Source organism: Crocuta crocuta, unplaced genomic scaffold, assembly GCF_008692635.1.
Source record: "Crocuta crocuta isolate KB4526 unplaced genomic scaffold, BGI_CrCroc_1.0 scaffold95, whole genome shotgun sequence".
Lineage (NCBI taxonomy): Eukaryota > Metazoa > Chordata > Mammalia > Carnivora > Hyaenidae > Crocuta > Crocuta crocuta.
In genome coordinates this window covers 1,943,029-1,960,161 of record NW_027530971.1, presented here as the reverse complement: position 1 = coordinate 1,960,161, position 17,133 = coordinate 1,943,029, and the positions used below count along the sequence as shown (strand labels likewise).

The window sequence follows — 17,133 nt, the reverse complement described above, 5'->3', positions numbered from 1 at the left end:
GGGGGGGGGGGGGGGGGGGACACACGTACAGAGATGGTGCCCATCAGTACTTGTTAGTGAGGCCACTCTGGAATGGGAAGGTGTGACCAAATGGTAAACCCCTCACACAATGCAGAGGACTTTGATATGACACGAAGAAGTGCCTATAGTTCTTCAACGAGATGTTATCTGGATAAAAATAGTGCTTATCAAGCATTATTCTAGAGTGTAGAATAGAAAAGCCAACTGGAAAGTTCTAACAGAAAATCTTTTACCAATAGAAAATAAAAAATCAAAAAGCTCCTTACATTTTTCTGTTAAATCGTAACAGCACAGACTTCTCCACTGGGCAGACTGTATCGAGACCCACACTATAAAGAGAAAAAGGTAGCATGACCAAAAGTTCACGGTGTTTTCCCTAGGTTGACCGAAGAACTATGTTATTCTCATTCACTTTGTTCATTTTGTACCAGGTCTTAGTGTCTAATTTTTGTTTTAAACGCATCACGGTGGCTATTTCCTAAAGCCGGCAGTTCCATGCAGCTTAACTGGGTAGACAGAAGAAAATAATCTGTTCTTTGCGAGAAATTCAAGGGAGGAGAACAAGGAAGCGTCACCATTGGCCTGACTTCTTAGAAACCATACAGCTCAATTTTAAGTGAGATAGCCACTGCCCATGTTTCATGCAGCTTCTGAGAGCCAAACAAATCTCATAACTAAACTATGCTATTCCAGTTTCTTTGTCATTTTATAGAGGTGGAAAAAGCGTGATAAAATCCAGTCCTATATTTTATAAGGCAGAAGGAACCCGGTAAACACAAACACAGAAAGCACTTCCTTTTGTTGACAACCTTATGATTTCCCCTTAATGCATTGTTTAGAATAGCAATTATGTGTCATTTCCCATTATCCTACACACACAACCACCACCACACAGCCCTTGCTTTTCTTTCCAACAACTGATCACAGAGAATGTAGAAAGGATTCTCGTGCTGGTGAAACATGTCAAGACTGACAGCCCAGAGCCCAAGAGCCCTGTGTATGTTCAGAACCGCTGTGTGGTCAGGCAGCTGGGGTGACGTCTCCCCTCCACCTTCTTGTCTCTCTCTGCCTTCTCGGCTCCTCTCCCTCCCTCTAGGTTGGGAGGGAAAGCAGCTTTGCAAGAACCTTCTTTTCTCAGTCGTTTTCCTCCTGCCAGAGAAGACTGGCTCGCTCTCAAGACTGCAAGCATTTGACCACTGCAAATAGCAGTGAGCATGTCAACTAGTTTTATTCACATCCCTCGCTAGGGAATCGGAAAGCCAAGGACACACTGGTGATTTCCCTGGTTTTATGGATCTCTACTCCCCCCAGGCCTGCAACACATTTTTGGTGCCTGTGTTCACAATGTCCTGGCATCTGCAGTGTGGGAAACCCGAACTGAAAGCCAACAGCCCCACAGCTTCTCCCTATTAAAATGTGCAATTGGATTTCACATGCGTGTTTCAAACACCATTCAAGGCATGATTTACAGGCTACTGTCTAGCCCCACAGCTGTTTTTTCATCCCCCAGATTTAGTCGTTTCTAGGAATCCACCACTCAGCTCCCTAGCAAAGAGTCATCCCAGTCTCAAATCTCTCTGGTCATTCTTGGTCATCCAAAACTATGCAAGGCCTACGGTAAGGATTCAAGAAAATATTTATTGAACGAATAAACTATTATTCTTTCCATGGAATTATTCGTTCATGAGAATAGCCCATTTGATGCCTTCTTTCTGTTTACCTGCCTTCTAATCAAGTTATATTTTTTTCATCAAATTAAACTAATCACCACCGACCCATTGATAAGGTTATTTATATATGTTAAAAATGGCACAGGTCCAATGACTTCTGTGTGGGCCTCACTATATAGCTGCCACCAAGAGCTTTCATAGTCACTGTGTTCTTTCTATATAGAAGGGAAAAGAAAACACTTTTATATACTGCAAATTATCTTCCTGTGCTTGAATAAAGACAGACTATCTGTGTTCAGCAGAGAGTTAATATCCGACCATCATGTTTCTGCGACCACCCACCCCAAGGCCCTAACCTCATCTTCCAAGAGTCTGAAATCATGCCTCAAAAAGGTTAGACCTCAGACTCAGGGTTATGGTTGGCTCAAAACCATACTGACAGTCTCTTCTATATGTTTGGTTTTAAGCTGTCGGAGGACCAGAATGGTACCGTATTCATTTATGATTCTTCTGTGCAGAGTGCAGCTCTTGGCAGAATGTGGGCTCGGATACAGTGAGGGGTCTGTGGGATTCCCTTGCCCTGTGACTGAGACCCACCTTTCAAGAGAGGAGGACAAAGGGGAAAAAAAGGTATGATGTTGAGAGAAATGTCCCAGGAAAAGCCCTTGCTGGAAATGGTGTATGGATGGATCCATTTCACACAAATGGCTCTGCAGGTAAAGCATCCATTTCAGATGAACACACTTAATTAAAAACCATGTTAATAGGGGCGCCTGGGTGGCTCAGTCAGTTGAGCATCTGACTTTGGCTCATGTCATGATCTCACGGTTCGTGGGTTCGAGCCTGCGTCGGGATCTGTGCTGACAGCTAGCTCAAAGCCTGGAGTCTGCTTCAGATGCTGTGTCTCCCTCTCTCTCTGACCCTCCCCTGCTCAAGCTCGCTCTCTCTCTCTCTCTCTCTCTCTCAGAAATAAATAAAACATTGAAAAGAAATTATAAATAAATGAATGAATAAATAAATAAATAAAACCATGTTAATAAAAATTTTAACAATGTGTGTCAAAAGATATTTTGCCCTTTGTTGCAGCATACCTATCTTTTCCAATGAAGAGAATCTCAAGGTGCAAAGAGGTTATCTTCCATCCTCTTTCACACACATTCCCTGCCTCATCCCCTGCCTCCCACCCCCAGCTCTGAGACTCCAAGTTTTCCAAGAAAACAACAATATGCACCAGGCTTCCTCCTACACTTTAAACTAATACACAGCAGTGAAGAAGATTCACTTTATTACATGCCACAGTCTTAATAACAAAGCCTATCCTTGTTAAACCAAAGTGCTTTAAGACAGGAATACCGGTCAGGAGTGCTTGTGTTTAGCACAGCGTTTGATGACTGGAAAGGCGAGGCCACCATGTTCCCTAACTCAACAAAGTTCTAGTCTTGGAACTCCCCTTCCCTTCTCCCACAGCTGTCTTTCTGCAGACCTCATGAAGGAAGATTATTCGTGGACTCTTCTGATAATCTGATAATCAGACCACGCTGACATGTTGGGCTGGCAGATCTTCAGGTTACCTGAAGAGGCTATCTTTTTAAACCTTTACATGAAAGATAAATCCAAATTCACACTTGTTAGAAATGGCCCCAAAGTCCAAAAGTGCAGTCAAAGGATGAAAATCACAGCAATAAAATGACCTTTTATTAAACACCCACCATGGGTCAGATGCTGTATTGGACGCTTTAACGCATGTGCCTTTTCTCCTTAATCTCTCAAGATAATCAGCGAACGGAGTATCATTATCCGATTCCATGAGCATGTAGGAGACTGCCCAGGAAAATACGACTGGCATTGAGAGAGGTCAGACAAGAAGCCAAGGCTTTGTTGCAAAGAGCCCATGAACTTTCCTTCCAGTCCCACTAAGCTCCTCCCAGGAATGAAACAGTAGCCCTTGGGAACAGTTCGTTCCCAGGCTGGGAGGAGCTGGAGCTGTCAGTAGATGTCTGGCTACTGGAGGTGCTGGGGAGGAGATTGGAGCACGCGGGGCAGGGAGGGAGCAGCTCTCGGGTCTTCCACATCCCGAGAATCCGCACGCCTCCTCCTGTCCTAAGCGCCTGATTCCGTGCTCACCTGAGGTGAGCTGAGCAATCAAAACACCCTCTGTTTTTNGTGAGGAGAGCCCTCCTCTGCTTCCTGTATTTCTTCTGAAGCCTCAAGACTGGGCAGTTAAACCCTCCTCCCAACGGCTACTTCCTCAATATCCTCTGGCTCTAAGAAATCACATTACCCCTAAAATTATCTTATGATGGGGTCAGACATACTTGCCCCATCCATTACCCCTTCCCTCCCCTCCTCTGTTTTCTGTGGAGAGGGGCACCCCAGAGACTTCATAGCACATGGTTTTGGGTTTTTTGAAACAAGGCAGGATATAAAGAAGTAACTAAGTAAACAAAGAAATAAGCCTGCCTGACACCCAATCTACTTTCTTGCTCACAACACAGAAGACTCCAACACTAGCCCTTCGACGCGGCCAATGCTCACGCGAGTCTAGACCGACATTTCTGCCATGGCACCAGACACTCACCGAGGGCACTTCACCTTCCCACTCCAATTTCTCTATGGTTTCAACCTTTCCACATTTCTTCCTTCACTTGAACCGTCAGGTTTTTGTATAAGATTTTCCTCTAGAAAGAATGACTGGCAATTGATCCCAACCCACCTCCACCTTGGGTGGTTAGCTGTGGCTCGGGAGCCCAATATTACCATTAGAGTCTTCCACTTCTTCGGCAGGGGCAGCTTTCTGGGAGGAGTGGTGAGCGTGCGAGGAGAGCAGACTGACAATCCGCGGCCTGGGGAGGGTCAGGGCTTTTCCGTGAACCTTGAGGGAGTGTTCCTTCAACTGGCTGATTGTCATGGTGGAAAACGAGCACCAAGAACACTTGTAGGCATGTTCACCTGGAAGACGATGGTGGGAAGGGGCGCAACAAGAAAAAAGGGGAGGTATCAGGTGGGGTGGAAAACAGAATGACATAGTTAAGTCACGTGAGAGGAGAGAGAAGGATCTCTGAAATTTCATGGTCTAAGAAGCCCTCACGGACCAAGTACCCACCCCTTCCCAAAAACATAATGCTCCTCTAGGACCGGAACTCTTCAATGAGCTCCATAACCAAGCGACCTGGGCCCTCTTCGTTTCGTGCTCTACTTACAGGGATGAGCCTGTGTACTAATTCCTCAACAGAGACTGAAACCAAATGTGTATGATCCCTCCTACAGAAAGGTGTCCCAGTCTCTTGTTCTCCCTCTCTCCCCTAGAAGGGATGATGTCGGCTTTCATTCAAGGGTGCTTTTATCATCTGCAGAATATAATATGCTTAATTCTTATTCCCAGGGCCCAGCAGGGGCTTTCCAAGCACCAGGTAACTAAGCACAAACTCTATTGTGCTATTTTCATTCTTTACTTCTTTGCTGACTATACACCTCCTCCATTCCACACATCCTACTTCTTTGTTTGTTTCTTTTGTACCAGTTCACAAACCTCAGCATAAAACTCCATGCTCCTACCTAATCAATAGTGCAGAAATGGATAAAACTAAGTCATTTCTTCTTTTTTAAGCTTTATTTATTTACTTTGAGAGGAGGAGAGAGAGACAGCGCATGCATGCATGGTGGAAGGGCAGAGAGAACGGAGAGGGAGAGAATCCCAAGCAAGTTCTGCACTGTCAGTACAGTGCCCAAAGCAGGGCTTGATCTCATGAACCATGAGATCATGACCTGAGCCAAAATCAGGAGCCAGATGCATAACTGACTGAGCCACCCAGGCACCTGAAGTCATTTCTTTAACTAAAAGAGAGAAAGATAGGGGCACCTGGGTGGCTTAGTCGGTTAAGCGTCCGACTTTCGCTTAGGTCACGATCTCACGGTTCATGGGTTCAAGCCCCGCGTCGGGCTCTGTGCTGACTGCCAGCCCAGAGCCTGGAGCCTGTTTCAGAGTCTGTGACTCCCTCTCTCTCTGACCCTCCCTGCTCACGCTGTCTCTCTCTCTCCTAGAAATAAATAAAACATTAAAAAAATTTTTTTTTAAATAAATGAAAGATAGTTGTTTATGTATAAGTGTGTGTGTGTGTGTCTCCAATATTCTTCTATAAACAGGATATTTCAGTAAAAGTAGGCATTTTTGTTTTAATCATTTTTATACCACTGAAATACAGCAGAGATCACTATGATCCGATGAGACGACAATTTACCTTCGCCCTAAGTCAGCTTTTAAACTAACTACATTTTAAAAAGCGAGGCTGTGAAATGGGCATGCCTATATTGTTGGACAAACACTGGTTAAGTGGACTCAAAGCAGTTTTGCTTTTTATGACAATAGGCTTAGAATTGCTCATGTTTGCAGCTCAATAGCTGCACTTCTCAGAGTTTATATTAAGAAACTATTCTTTAATTTTTTTAACGTTTATTTTTCAGAGGCAGAGAGAGACAGAGTGCAAGCAGGGGAGAGGCGGAGACAGAGGGGGAGACACAGAATCTGAAGCAGGCTCCAGGCACTGAGCCTGGACCCGAACTCACGAACCGTGAGATCATGACCTGAACCAAAGATGGATGTTTAACCGACTGAGCCACCCAGGAGCCCCTAGAAAATACCCTTTAATACACAGGGATTTCCAGTCAGATGGAAACGATTAAGTATATGTGGACACAGCTTCATGATGAATTATCATTCACTAAAATACATTCTTGAAGAGTTTGTAATAATATAAAAAGTAGCAGAAAATAAAATCCTGACACTCAGAAAAATAAATAGAAAGGCACAATATATTTTACATTAAATTATATATATAACTGTTAAAAAATAATTATAGAGGAAGTGGTTGAAAGGAAATGTTATCAAATGTTAACAACAGTGGTCTTTAGATAATAAGATTATGGGTGACCGGCTAGATTTCTTCTTTCATTTCCAAAATTTCTCTAATGAGCATGAGTTTTCCCACATTTATTTTTAAGTTGAAATTTTAAAACCAGAGGAGAGGAAAGAGAAGGAGAGGAAAAAAGAAGCGGAAAAGACTTTTAGCACTGAAAGTCCTGTGAGCCCGTGAGAAGGAGCTGTGGACAGAGCCGCAGAGCAGGAATGAGAAGAAGAGCCCCTGCCCCCGCTCTCACTCAGCTCAGATGGTGGCTGCCTTGCCGCCTGGCGAAGTGCTATGTGGTTTCCCCTGTGAAGTGAGCACAGCATCTTCAATTCTGCCCTAAGCCTCCGCTTTCCCGCTGATGACTCCTAGAGCCTGTACAGCCAAGAAAGCCTTGAAGAGAACTACGAAGAACCTTGAGTGACGCAACGAGCTATAGCCCAAGGCAGAGAAGTTCAAAGTCAGATGACCCCAACAGGAACATCAGTCAGTTGTCTCCCCAGGAGTCAGGGAGTTTTCCGGGAGTCAGGATGATGCCGGCTTGTGAACAATGGTGTTTACTACTATGATAAATATGAATATATATAATATTAATCACAAAATAATATATACATGTAGATGTTCATATAGATTAATTACTGTATATACTACTATTGCCCTCCTTAGTCCATTTTTACATTTTTTAATGCAAGCCTGGCTGCATGAACCTGGTTGGGTAGTTTTAGGTAGCACAATGTAAAAGAGAATTCAAATCTGGATTATCTGATCAGTCTATAGGACTTCTACCCTTTACAATAAAACAGTCCATCTAGAATAGACAAGAGGAGTCAAGAGTCCTGAGAAATGTATGAGGCTTTCTCCAAGCCAAGCCACTATCAGTAGCTAAAAGCCATGCAATGGACACCACGGTTCCAAGGTGTGCAGAGAAACAAATTACGCTGCATCCCCACCCCCCTCCCCGCTTTCTGGAGGCTTCCTTCTTGCCAACCAGTGAGCACAGAAGGCCAGTCTGCTTGGTCAGCTCAGTGCCCTGGTGTCAGCAGGCAGCCTCTGGCACTCTTTCCAAGTCCTTCCCACAGGCCAAATCATTTACCCAACTCCCACTGCTTAAAGTACTTTTGACAAGGAGGAGGCCTATGAGAAAACTCCCCAGGATGGTGTCCCAACTGAATAATTTACAATACACACACGTTAGAAAGTAGTGTTTGAACCCCGAAGCTTCTTAGTCCATAGCCGTTAGTAGAATTTGCCTGAAAATATAAAAATACTAACAGACGAACCAAAGTCCACAGAGCCAGTCTCCCTGTCCCATCCGCAGCCCAGTGGGGTGAAGGGCAGCTGGATGACTTCAGTGGTTTTACTCCATTAAGCCAGTTCAACTGGACCCAACATCAGGAAAGGTGGTCCAAACCTGAGAGGGCCACGGGGTCGAGTTGGGCTTCTGAGAGTGACTGACGACACCACAGAGAGGCCCCCAGACCCATCTCCACTGCCTTTCCTGCAGACCACCTCTTTCCTGTCGCAGCTGAGCTCTGATTTGCTACCTGGGGGCAGCCTCCATCACATGTGGGAAAGAGAGAACAGCAGCATCTTGTCCGTGATGAGGATGTAGGTTTTTGTTCTGGAGTCAAACTCTTAGTGAATGGTCTACATGGCCTTGAACAGATCACTTAATTTTGAGTCTCTGTATCCTCATCTGACACTAACGGTGACAACACCCCCTACCCTTTAAGACTGTCATCATAAGATACTGTCATAAGACAAGTATGACGAATGTAACATGCTTAGTGCAGAGCCCAGCAGGTAAGGGATGCCCATGAGGCAAGCGCCATGAGATGGAACAACGGAGTTACTGAGACCAACACAGCTCCTGGACACTCATGACCCAAAGTCATTTCTTATCTGATGTACAGCAACGTATCTAAGGGCATCTCATGAGAAATCTTACATGTCTTGAGTACTTTGCCCCTCTGAACTTCCTCAAGATTATATTCTTGTTTTAGTTGGGAATTATCTTTAGTGGATGTAACAATTCATGCGTTTCCATTAGAAGGGCTGGGTAGTTCAGAAATTCCTCTAAACAGCAAAATCTGTTAGTCGTATTAATCAACTATGACATGGGTGACACGGGCTTGGTAGTATTTTGGTCTTGTGTGATTTCTATAATTTTTCTTAATGTTACTTCATTAGGTTAAAATAGAGATGAACACACAACCACGTCAAGAATACCTTCTCGTGTGGGGGACAAAAGATTCTGGATTTCACTCGAGGACGACCACTGAATTTCCAATTCAGAGAACCTGTGCATCAGGGAGGCTAACTCACCAGCATGAGCTTTGAGTATATGTGTTTTCAGCCGGCTGTTATAGGAGGACTTGAAGGAGCAGAGTTTGCATCGGAATGGTTTATGGTGTCCGTGGTGGGTTTGCATATGGCGATCCAAGCTTGATATGGCAGAAAAATAAAAGAGAAAAGAAAAATGACAGGATTATCCATTACATGTATTTCCTCACTACCCTTTTCCAGCAATCCCTGTTCTAAGGTGTTCAAAGTCACTTTGTTCCTTTCCAAGGATGATGCTTACCCAGAACAACAACAAAAATGACAAGAGTGGTTGTACCTATTCCAAAGGGAGGAAGAGATCAAGAGCCTTTTTGGATTGCGAGACTTGGCAGTGGGAAAGGTCATAGTAGACCCTCATTCTCCCTTCCCTAGAAGGATGTAGAATGGGAAGAGGGCATCTGAAGACAAAAGGTAAAATAAGGGAGAATTCAAGTTTTCTGCCAAGTCAGTGAGGAGTACCTATCAAACAGTCCTTTAACTTATTTCCACCAAAAAAAAAAAAGGAGTTAGAGAAATTTTGCATTTAAAAAGGACTTTTTTAATGCAAGAAGGGAAGTTTCAAAGTACTTGAGCTACTTGCAATGGGCTGTGATGTTTCCAGTGCCTTTGTAAATATGGAGGCAAAGCACAGGTGTGTTTAAAGAAAGTCATGTGATCCAAAGGCCCAGTCACCCCTTCTGATAAACCCAACCATGTTCACTGAACCTCAGTCTTCCAGAGCAACTTATAAAGAAGTTATTTAATTATAGCAAACTCCCAGTATTTCATAATGATTGCTAAAAAATAATAAATCTACCAGACAAGATGTGGGAAGAAGTTCTAGTTTGTACCAGCGCCCCAGAGAACTAGATTCCCTTCTAAATGACTCACATGGGATTGGGGTTGCTTACCATTACACACATAATGTTCTCCTGAGCAGCACTTTCAGTTGCCTCCGGACCTCTCCCTCTGGGTGTCCTTTAGCTTTCTTAAACTCAGCTAGCCCTAAACAGAGCCATCGGTTCCCCACCCCTCCAAACTAACGCTCTTTCTCATTCCCTTGCTTCTGTAGAGGACATGAGCATTCTCAGCCGACCAGACTGGGCCCCTAGGTGCCGTTTGTACTTTACTTTGTCTCTCATCCCTCATCCCCCGCATAAAGTCAATTTTTCCAAGTCATGAAGATCCTACTTCCTTTAACCATTCCCAAAATTCCAGCCGAACTTCTTGGATCAGCTACGACTACTGCCTCCTAATTGCTCTCTCCCACCTTGTTCTCGACTCAAGAGCATGAGCTCTGGAATCAGACTGCTTGGGATCAAACCCCAGCTATTCCTTATAAACCGTGTGGCCTTGGCAAGTACACAACCCTCCTCACTTTTCTCATCCGCGAAATGGAGATGGTAACGGGACCATACCTTACAGGGCTGATTTAAGAACAGAACAAGTTAATACCTGAAGGCACTTAGCACGCTGCCTGACACACAGTAAGGCTCAAGAAACGTGAGCAGTTACGATAACTTACTCCTTTCAGAGCCTTCCTTCGGCCAGTTCTGTAAATCACAAAGTATTAATTCCACATTCAAAGACTCCAAATGTGGTCTTTACTCAAGTATGCACTTTATCTTCCATTATTCTTTTACCTAAAACTTACAGATCAGTGAGCCTGGGCCGCCAGCTGGGCCCCCACGAGCCCCACACTCTGCTCCCCAGGTGTGTGCCCTCATCCCTTCCTCCACGTTGTACGTCCTTTCCAAACCATTAAAGTCTTCCTACTTTAAGACTCGACTCAAATGCTCCCTACTCCATAAAACCTTCCCGATTCTTTCACAGTGGGTGGATCACTTCCCTTCTTTGAAGCTTCATAGCATTCTATTGATGTATTTTTTAAAGATTTGTGCCTTATTTTGCTGAGTCATTTGTGTGCTTGCTTGCTTTACTTATAACTCAGCTAGACCTTAAATTCCCTTGGCGCACTGACCACAGTCTCAGCTTTTAGGTTCCCCTTTATATCCACCCTCCCAAAGTCCCCAGGACACTGCTTAGCACAGGGCGTGTCCATTTATTCGCTACGATTTGCTGAGATTCTATGGGCTGTCAGAAAGCAGGATAGATGCTGCTGAACAAATACTTCGTGAGCTCATGAGGTGCACACGGGGACAACGATGAGCCATGAGGCTCTGGAGAATGGGGTCCATAACCACCCCTACCCTCACCCCGTAAAAGCACTGCCACCTCCCTTTCAACAACTAACTAGCACTTTATCTTTCTGAGAAGCAAACAGCCCAATATTTATTTTCAATTACTGGAAAAACAAACAGCAGGTCAGTCTTACGAGCGGTCACCACCATCCAAGACAGTGGCACACACTGTTGAACACATACTCTCTGACGCAGCGACCTCTCTGACACAGCTCAAAGGCAACAAAACGACTGCTGCTTCTCAGAACCATCCCTCTTCCCATCACCCCCACAAGCCTTACACAACACCCCAAATCTACACTTCCAAAGCCGCGACGGCCCTCGGGCAGCCCCTTCTCAACGGCCCTGTCCTTCAAGCAGCTTTTTGGCATCAGTAACTTCTTTACTTTCCACGATCTTTTTGAAAAGATCAAGCAACCATCTTTTGGTCACATGGGTCAATAGTCCTAATTTGACCTCCTTCGGCCACTCCGTTTCCCAAATGGAACTTTTCCTCAACTGATGATTAGGTTCTGGAGGAATGTCTGTGACAGATAACACTCGCACATTCATCTACTGTCTGGTCTTCCCTCTTGTAAATCATAGCAGTGCCTCCAAATTACTCATTTAAAAGAAGCCTGTATTTGCCAACTCTAATTAATGTTAAGCAATCTCCTATTCTTAGTCCCATTTGACAGACCAGGTGACTGAGGCTCAAGGGAACATAACCAACTGGACGGCAGGCAGGAACCTAGAGCGGGGCTTTCTGGCTCCTCCAAGCCTCTCCTGCTCTAGCTCGGCCGAGCCCCGGCTGACCACTCCGGCACCTCCTCCCAGGGAACCACTGACGACCACTCGAGAGCACTTACTTGTGCCTGAAAGCGGAAACAAAGGAGCAATACTGGCAGCTGTACTTGTCCTCGCGGGTAAACATGGCCAGGGCCAGATGGCTCCTCTCATGAGAACGCAGCCCCTGCATGGACATCAGGACTCTGTCACATTGACTACAATGGTATCCCCCCGGCCGGGTTTCATCCTCCAACATTCCATCAAGCAAGCAGTGTTCACCATCCACCCGGTCCACCAGGGCGCCAGCATCTTTGGCTGCTTCCAATCCATCCAGGAACAAGTGGGAGGGGTCTTCGGCCTCCTGCTAAGAGAACCACACACACACACACGCCCCACCAACAAAATAAATATCCATCATCATCGTCTCCAGCTCTCCTCTCCCTTCATTCTCCCAAACTCCTCAGGGCTTCCTGGGAAAGCTTCCTCCCCTGCCTCTCCAGCTCCCCCTAGAGGGAGGGCAAACCCGACTGCCACTCTTCATGCAGTGCTAGTGATCTGAGGACACGGTTGCTACTGCCCGGGAAGCACGAGAGACGGGCTCTCCCAAGTGTGAAGGCAGTTCACTCACTCATCTCCCATCTTAAAAAGAACAAACCGCAATCCCACTTGAGCTGACAGAAAGCAGGGTTAGGGTTATGGCTCAGAGAAAAGAAAGGAAGGAAGAAAGGAGGGGGAAAAAGCAGCGTAGTCTGGGTAGCTAGGAGCTGTGGGCCGTCCTTAGAAGTGAAGGAGAGGGCAGGATCCCGCCCTTTGCCATCCGTGCTCACCCCCACCCTGCGGAAGGGGACTTCACCCACTGACCGAAGGCTGCCGTATGATCCACTGAAACAAATTAAGGAGCAGCCCGGTTCTAAGTCACTCATGTTTGGAGGGGACTCCTTGGGTTATTTACACACGAAGAGCTGCTCTGCCTCCCTCGAGTGAGCCCAGGAAACAAGCCTGGGACACACCGCGGTGGCGTGGAAGAAGCTGACCGCCGCCACCCCTGGGCGCCTCCATTCTGCTGACAGCCAGAGGGCTTCAGTCTTCAGTGAAGAAAAGCAGAGACTTTACGTCCATGCTACGTGGGCAAAATAGGACACAAGATGAAGAAGGGCAGATGACAAAAATATATTCACGTATCTAGAGACAAAGAGCAGAGCCCTGAACTAACTAACTTCTCTGCTCAAAAATATGTGCTCGGCCATGTCCCGGAAGGCACGGGTGGCGGCGTGGTTCCCAAAACAGCGGCTGCTCTTTAGGATTACACGGTTCCAAACAGGCGGCCTAGTAGAGGTCAGGGGGGAAGAGGGGGAGGCACTGGCCAGTGACAAACCGGGAAAGGCAACAAAGGAGACAAACCAGGTCAAGGGGTTCTCGGGGCCGGCTGTGACTTGGAGGCGTTTAGTTTTAGACTTCACATTTCTTACACTCCTCAGAAGACCCAGGATAAGAAGTAAAGGATTCTCCTGGGCTCTCTGCACCGTCAGCCAGATGAGAACAGTTAAGAAGTCAGGCAGTGGGAGGAGCAGAAGATGATGGGAACAGGACCCACTTGATTCCTTTCAAGAGCTCGGGCAACTTGGAAGAGCAAACACCTAACGGCACTAAACGCAGAACAGAAGGGCGACCCAAAGCCTCCTGTACCGAGAGGCCCGGATCTTCTGTTTCCACCAAACTATCCGCGTGGAAGGGAACCAGATCGAAACGCGACCAGGTGGAGACACGTAAGATGAAGAAGGTCCAACCTGCAAAAAAATCAAAACAAGCCAGACCGATCCAAGCACAGCTCAGGAATGCCCACGTTCTGGGCCGCCCTTTCCTGANTGCACTTCCACACAGAATTTACACTTGTAGCCCACCACCTTCCTCTCCTTGATCTTTGGCACCTCTTCTAAGTGACCAAAAGGCTGGTAAAATACAGTGGTAGCCATCAGTACTCTGAGCCCTCCCTCAAATGCCGGCATTTATTTCTCGTAGCTTACTAGCAGATTTTATTTCAAAGCAGATTAGCAGGTTAAAAACCAAGGGAGAAATATGTGAGTATTTTTACATAACGAATTCGTCAGAGTCGTGGCACGCTGCCTACTATGCAAAGTCTCCGGAACCCAAATACGTTACAGCTTGTGAGTAGAGAAGATTTCTGTGGAGAAGCCTCATCGTCACTGCCACAGGTTATCTGCTTTTGAAACCAATTTCAACTACGCAGGTGAAACGTTGCATAGTTACGCCATTAGTGAACTTCTTGACCAAAACAAACAAACAGGCAAAAATCTACTCCTGGAGATGTTAGGTTCATGTAGCAGACACCGCAGACCAAGGCATGGCTGAGAGGTGCTAGGGACACCAAGAGACGGCCCACGGCTGCCTCAGAGAGTGAGCGTTGTCGTGTAACTAGGCCTCAGATAAGGCTACTTGGCAGAAGGAAATACAGAGAAACCACCCCAACCCTCCCCTGGGGAGCCTGGGGAGGGGTGGCAGGGAGGGGAACAGGCCGTGGAGAAGGGTGAGCACAGAATGGGGGATAATCAGGCTCGAAATGTTTAATTGACTTATTGAGCTCTCTGGCAAGCTAAGTCACTAGGAAGCCTGTAGCAGTCTGGCTGGCAACGAAGAAGTGCATGTGGGCACCAGTGATGAGAGGCCTCCTGGGGGAAGGGAAATCAAAACATATCCTTACCCTCTCTTGTTTGAAATCTGCAAAAGCACCATCTGCATATTTCTGCTTGCTCAAAAGCTGTTTCCTCCTCTCCTGACGTTTGGCACGCTTCTGGAATTCCTCATTGTGAATGTTCAAGTGTGAGGTCAGCTCCGCTGTGCTTTGCAGTTTGCTATCACAGTGCTTACACTGGTAGGCGGGGCTCTGCAGGCGGGGGCCGCTGCCCAGAATGACGAAGTCCCTCTTCAGGTCCCGGCTGTGGTGGTCAGTGTAATGCATACACAGCAGCTCCGCCGTGCTGAAGGACAGCTTGAAGCACTTGACGCAGCGGAACGGGAGCCACTCGATCTCCTGGGCTTCGCCTCCCTCCACCTCGGCTTTCTCGAAGCTGCCTCTCTCCTCCTCTTCCATCAGCAGCGGCTTCTCGTGCTCGTCGGCGTAGACGGCGGTGAAGTAGCCGCCCAGCTTGCTGGCGTGCTGCTTCTTGGGGAACACCCCCGGGTGGCGCTTCATGTAATGGGACACGATGCCCTTCTTGCTGAAGGACTGGAAGGAGCACAGGGAGCACTTCTTCTTCTCCACAGCCCGCCGGAGCTCTTCGCTGAGCTGCGGGGAGTCGTCCTTGGGCGGGGACGGGATGATCACCTTGTTGGGCTTGTCGCTGATGGTCCTCGAGGCTGCCAGGCAGTGGGTGTAGTAGGCGTCGATGTCGTGGCGCTTCTGATAGTGCGCCGCCAGCCCTTTGCGGATGGGGTTGGTGTATGCACACAGGGCACACTTGAAGAGGTTGTTCTTGCCCTCCGGCTGGGCTCGCACGTTGTTGTGCTTGATGCGGTAGTGCCTGGCGATGCCCTTCCTCGTGGAGCAGAAGTACTTGCACAGCTGGCACCGGAACACCGTGTGGGAGACCAGGTGCGAGGTAGAGAAGTGAGACGTGGACACAGGATCCTCTCCCACCTCCTCCTCGGTGACCGACACCTGGGAAGGGCTCACCTCAGTGGTCATCTCGGGCTCGAGGGAGACTGGCAGCTTCGGGGGCGACTGGGAAAACACATCAAATTCAGGCTGATTGTGATACTTCTCGTAGTGGATTTTGAGCTTCTCCAAGGTGCCATGCGTGTACGGACACAGTTTGCAGCGGTAGGCGCCGTAGCCTTGCTTGAAGATCCTGCTTGTCTCCTCCACGTCGTTCTGGGTGATGTCAGCGGACTGCTCCACGTCGTGCACGAAGTCCTCGGCGGTCACCTTGATGGCCGGGTGTCGCTTCTGGTAGTGGGTCAGGACGCCGTGGATGCGGGTGTTGATGTACGGGCAATGCCTGCATTTGTAGACGGCGCCCGGGTTGATGTCGATGTCCTGGGCAAAGTCGGCAGCCTTCACCTTCATGCCGGGGTGCTTCTTCCCGTAGTGGGTAAGGAGGCCATGCAGGTTGTTATACTCGGACTGGCACACCGTGCACTGGTACGGGGTGGACGATATGGCGGGGTTGGCCGAAGCCAACTGGATGCTTTTCTCCGGGGAAAGCCTGGCGTCCTCTGGGCATTCGGTGTCCTGCTCGGGGAGCGGAGCGGGCATACTGTTTTCACAATTCATGGGGCCCACCAGCTCTTCGGAAGGAGGGATGGGGTTCTCGATGGCATCTTTCTCCTTGATGATATCTAGCAGCACCGACTCATCACCGTTCATGGCCCAGGGATGGAACGCTTGGTAGTGATTGGTGATGTCCCAGATGGACATGGCCTCGAAAACACAGTCTCGGCATCTGTACGTTTTGGCTTCGGCAGGCATCGTGAGAGAGGGAGGGGATGGGTCGGGCCCAGCCCAGAGTTTGGTAGCCATGTAAGTATAGTCAACGTAGTGTTCTGGATGCCTCCTTTGGTAATGTAGGAGCAAACCGCTGGGCTCTGTGTGGGAATAGATGCACCACTCGCAGTGGTAGCCAGCTTCTATCGAGCCGTCTAGAAATGCCCACCGCATGATGGACGTGACTGTGGCCTTCAGGGCAGGGTGATCTTTCTTGATATGCTTCCTCAGTGCATAGAAGTAGGGGGAGGTATACGAACACTGCCTACATTTGAGCGCTCGCAGTTTGGTTTTGTCCCGCTCCACGGCAGAGGGGGCGACAAGCACACAGCTGGCAGTCTTCTTCTGGTTGCGGTCACAGAGGCTTCGGATGGTGGCCGTGTGTTGCCGGATCACGTCTGCATTGGCCTTGAAGTCTCGGTGCTTCTTCTGATAGTGAATGAGTACACCTTTGACCGTCCGGTTCCCGTAATCACAGTGCTGGCAAAAGAACATCTCATTCTCCACAGGAGGGCCATCTCTCTCAGAGCTGCTTCGGTTCAGCTGTTGCATGGGGGCGGGTGGCCGAGGGGAGCCTTGGGGCCCCTCGGACCCTCTCATCATTGCAGCTGTGGGAGGAGCCTGTCTGATATATTTGGCAGTAACCTTTATTTCTGGGTGTCTTTTCTGGTAGTGGACAAGCACTCCCACAACTGACCGATTGCTGTAGGAACAGTGTTTGCAGTAGTAAAGCTCAGTACTGAGGTCTG

At 47.7% G+C, this 17,133-nt stretch overlaps 1 protein-coding gene across 1 annotated transcript in view; it reads right to left on the bottom strand.

The window, feature by feature from the left end:
* Nucleotides 1–17,133, bottom strand: part of ZNF462 (zinc finger protein 462) — a 137,648-nt gene that overhangs the window by 61,320 nt on the left and 59,195 nt on the right. Inside the window, 6 exon segments of the mRNA XM_077769835.1 lie at nt 4,449–4,640; nt 8,918–9,036; nt 11,964–12,247; nt 13,570–13,743; nt 13,746–13,832; nt 14,603–17,133. The exon segment at nt 14,603–17,133 is cut by the window's right edge and continues 8 nt beyond it. Coding sequence (XP_077625961.1) covers nt 4,449–4,640; nt 8,918–9,036; nt 11,964–12,247; nt 13,570–13,743; nt 13,746–13,832; nt 14,603–17,133 — 3,387 coding nt within the window.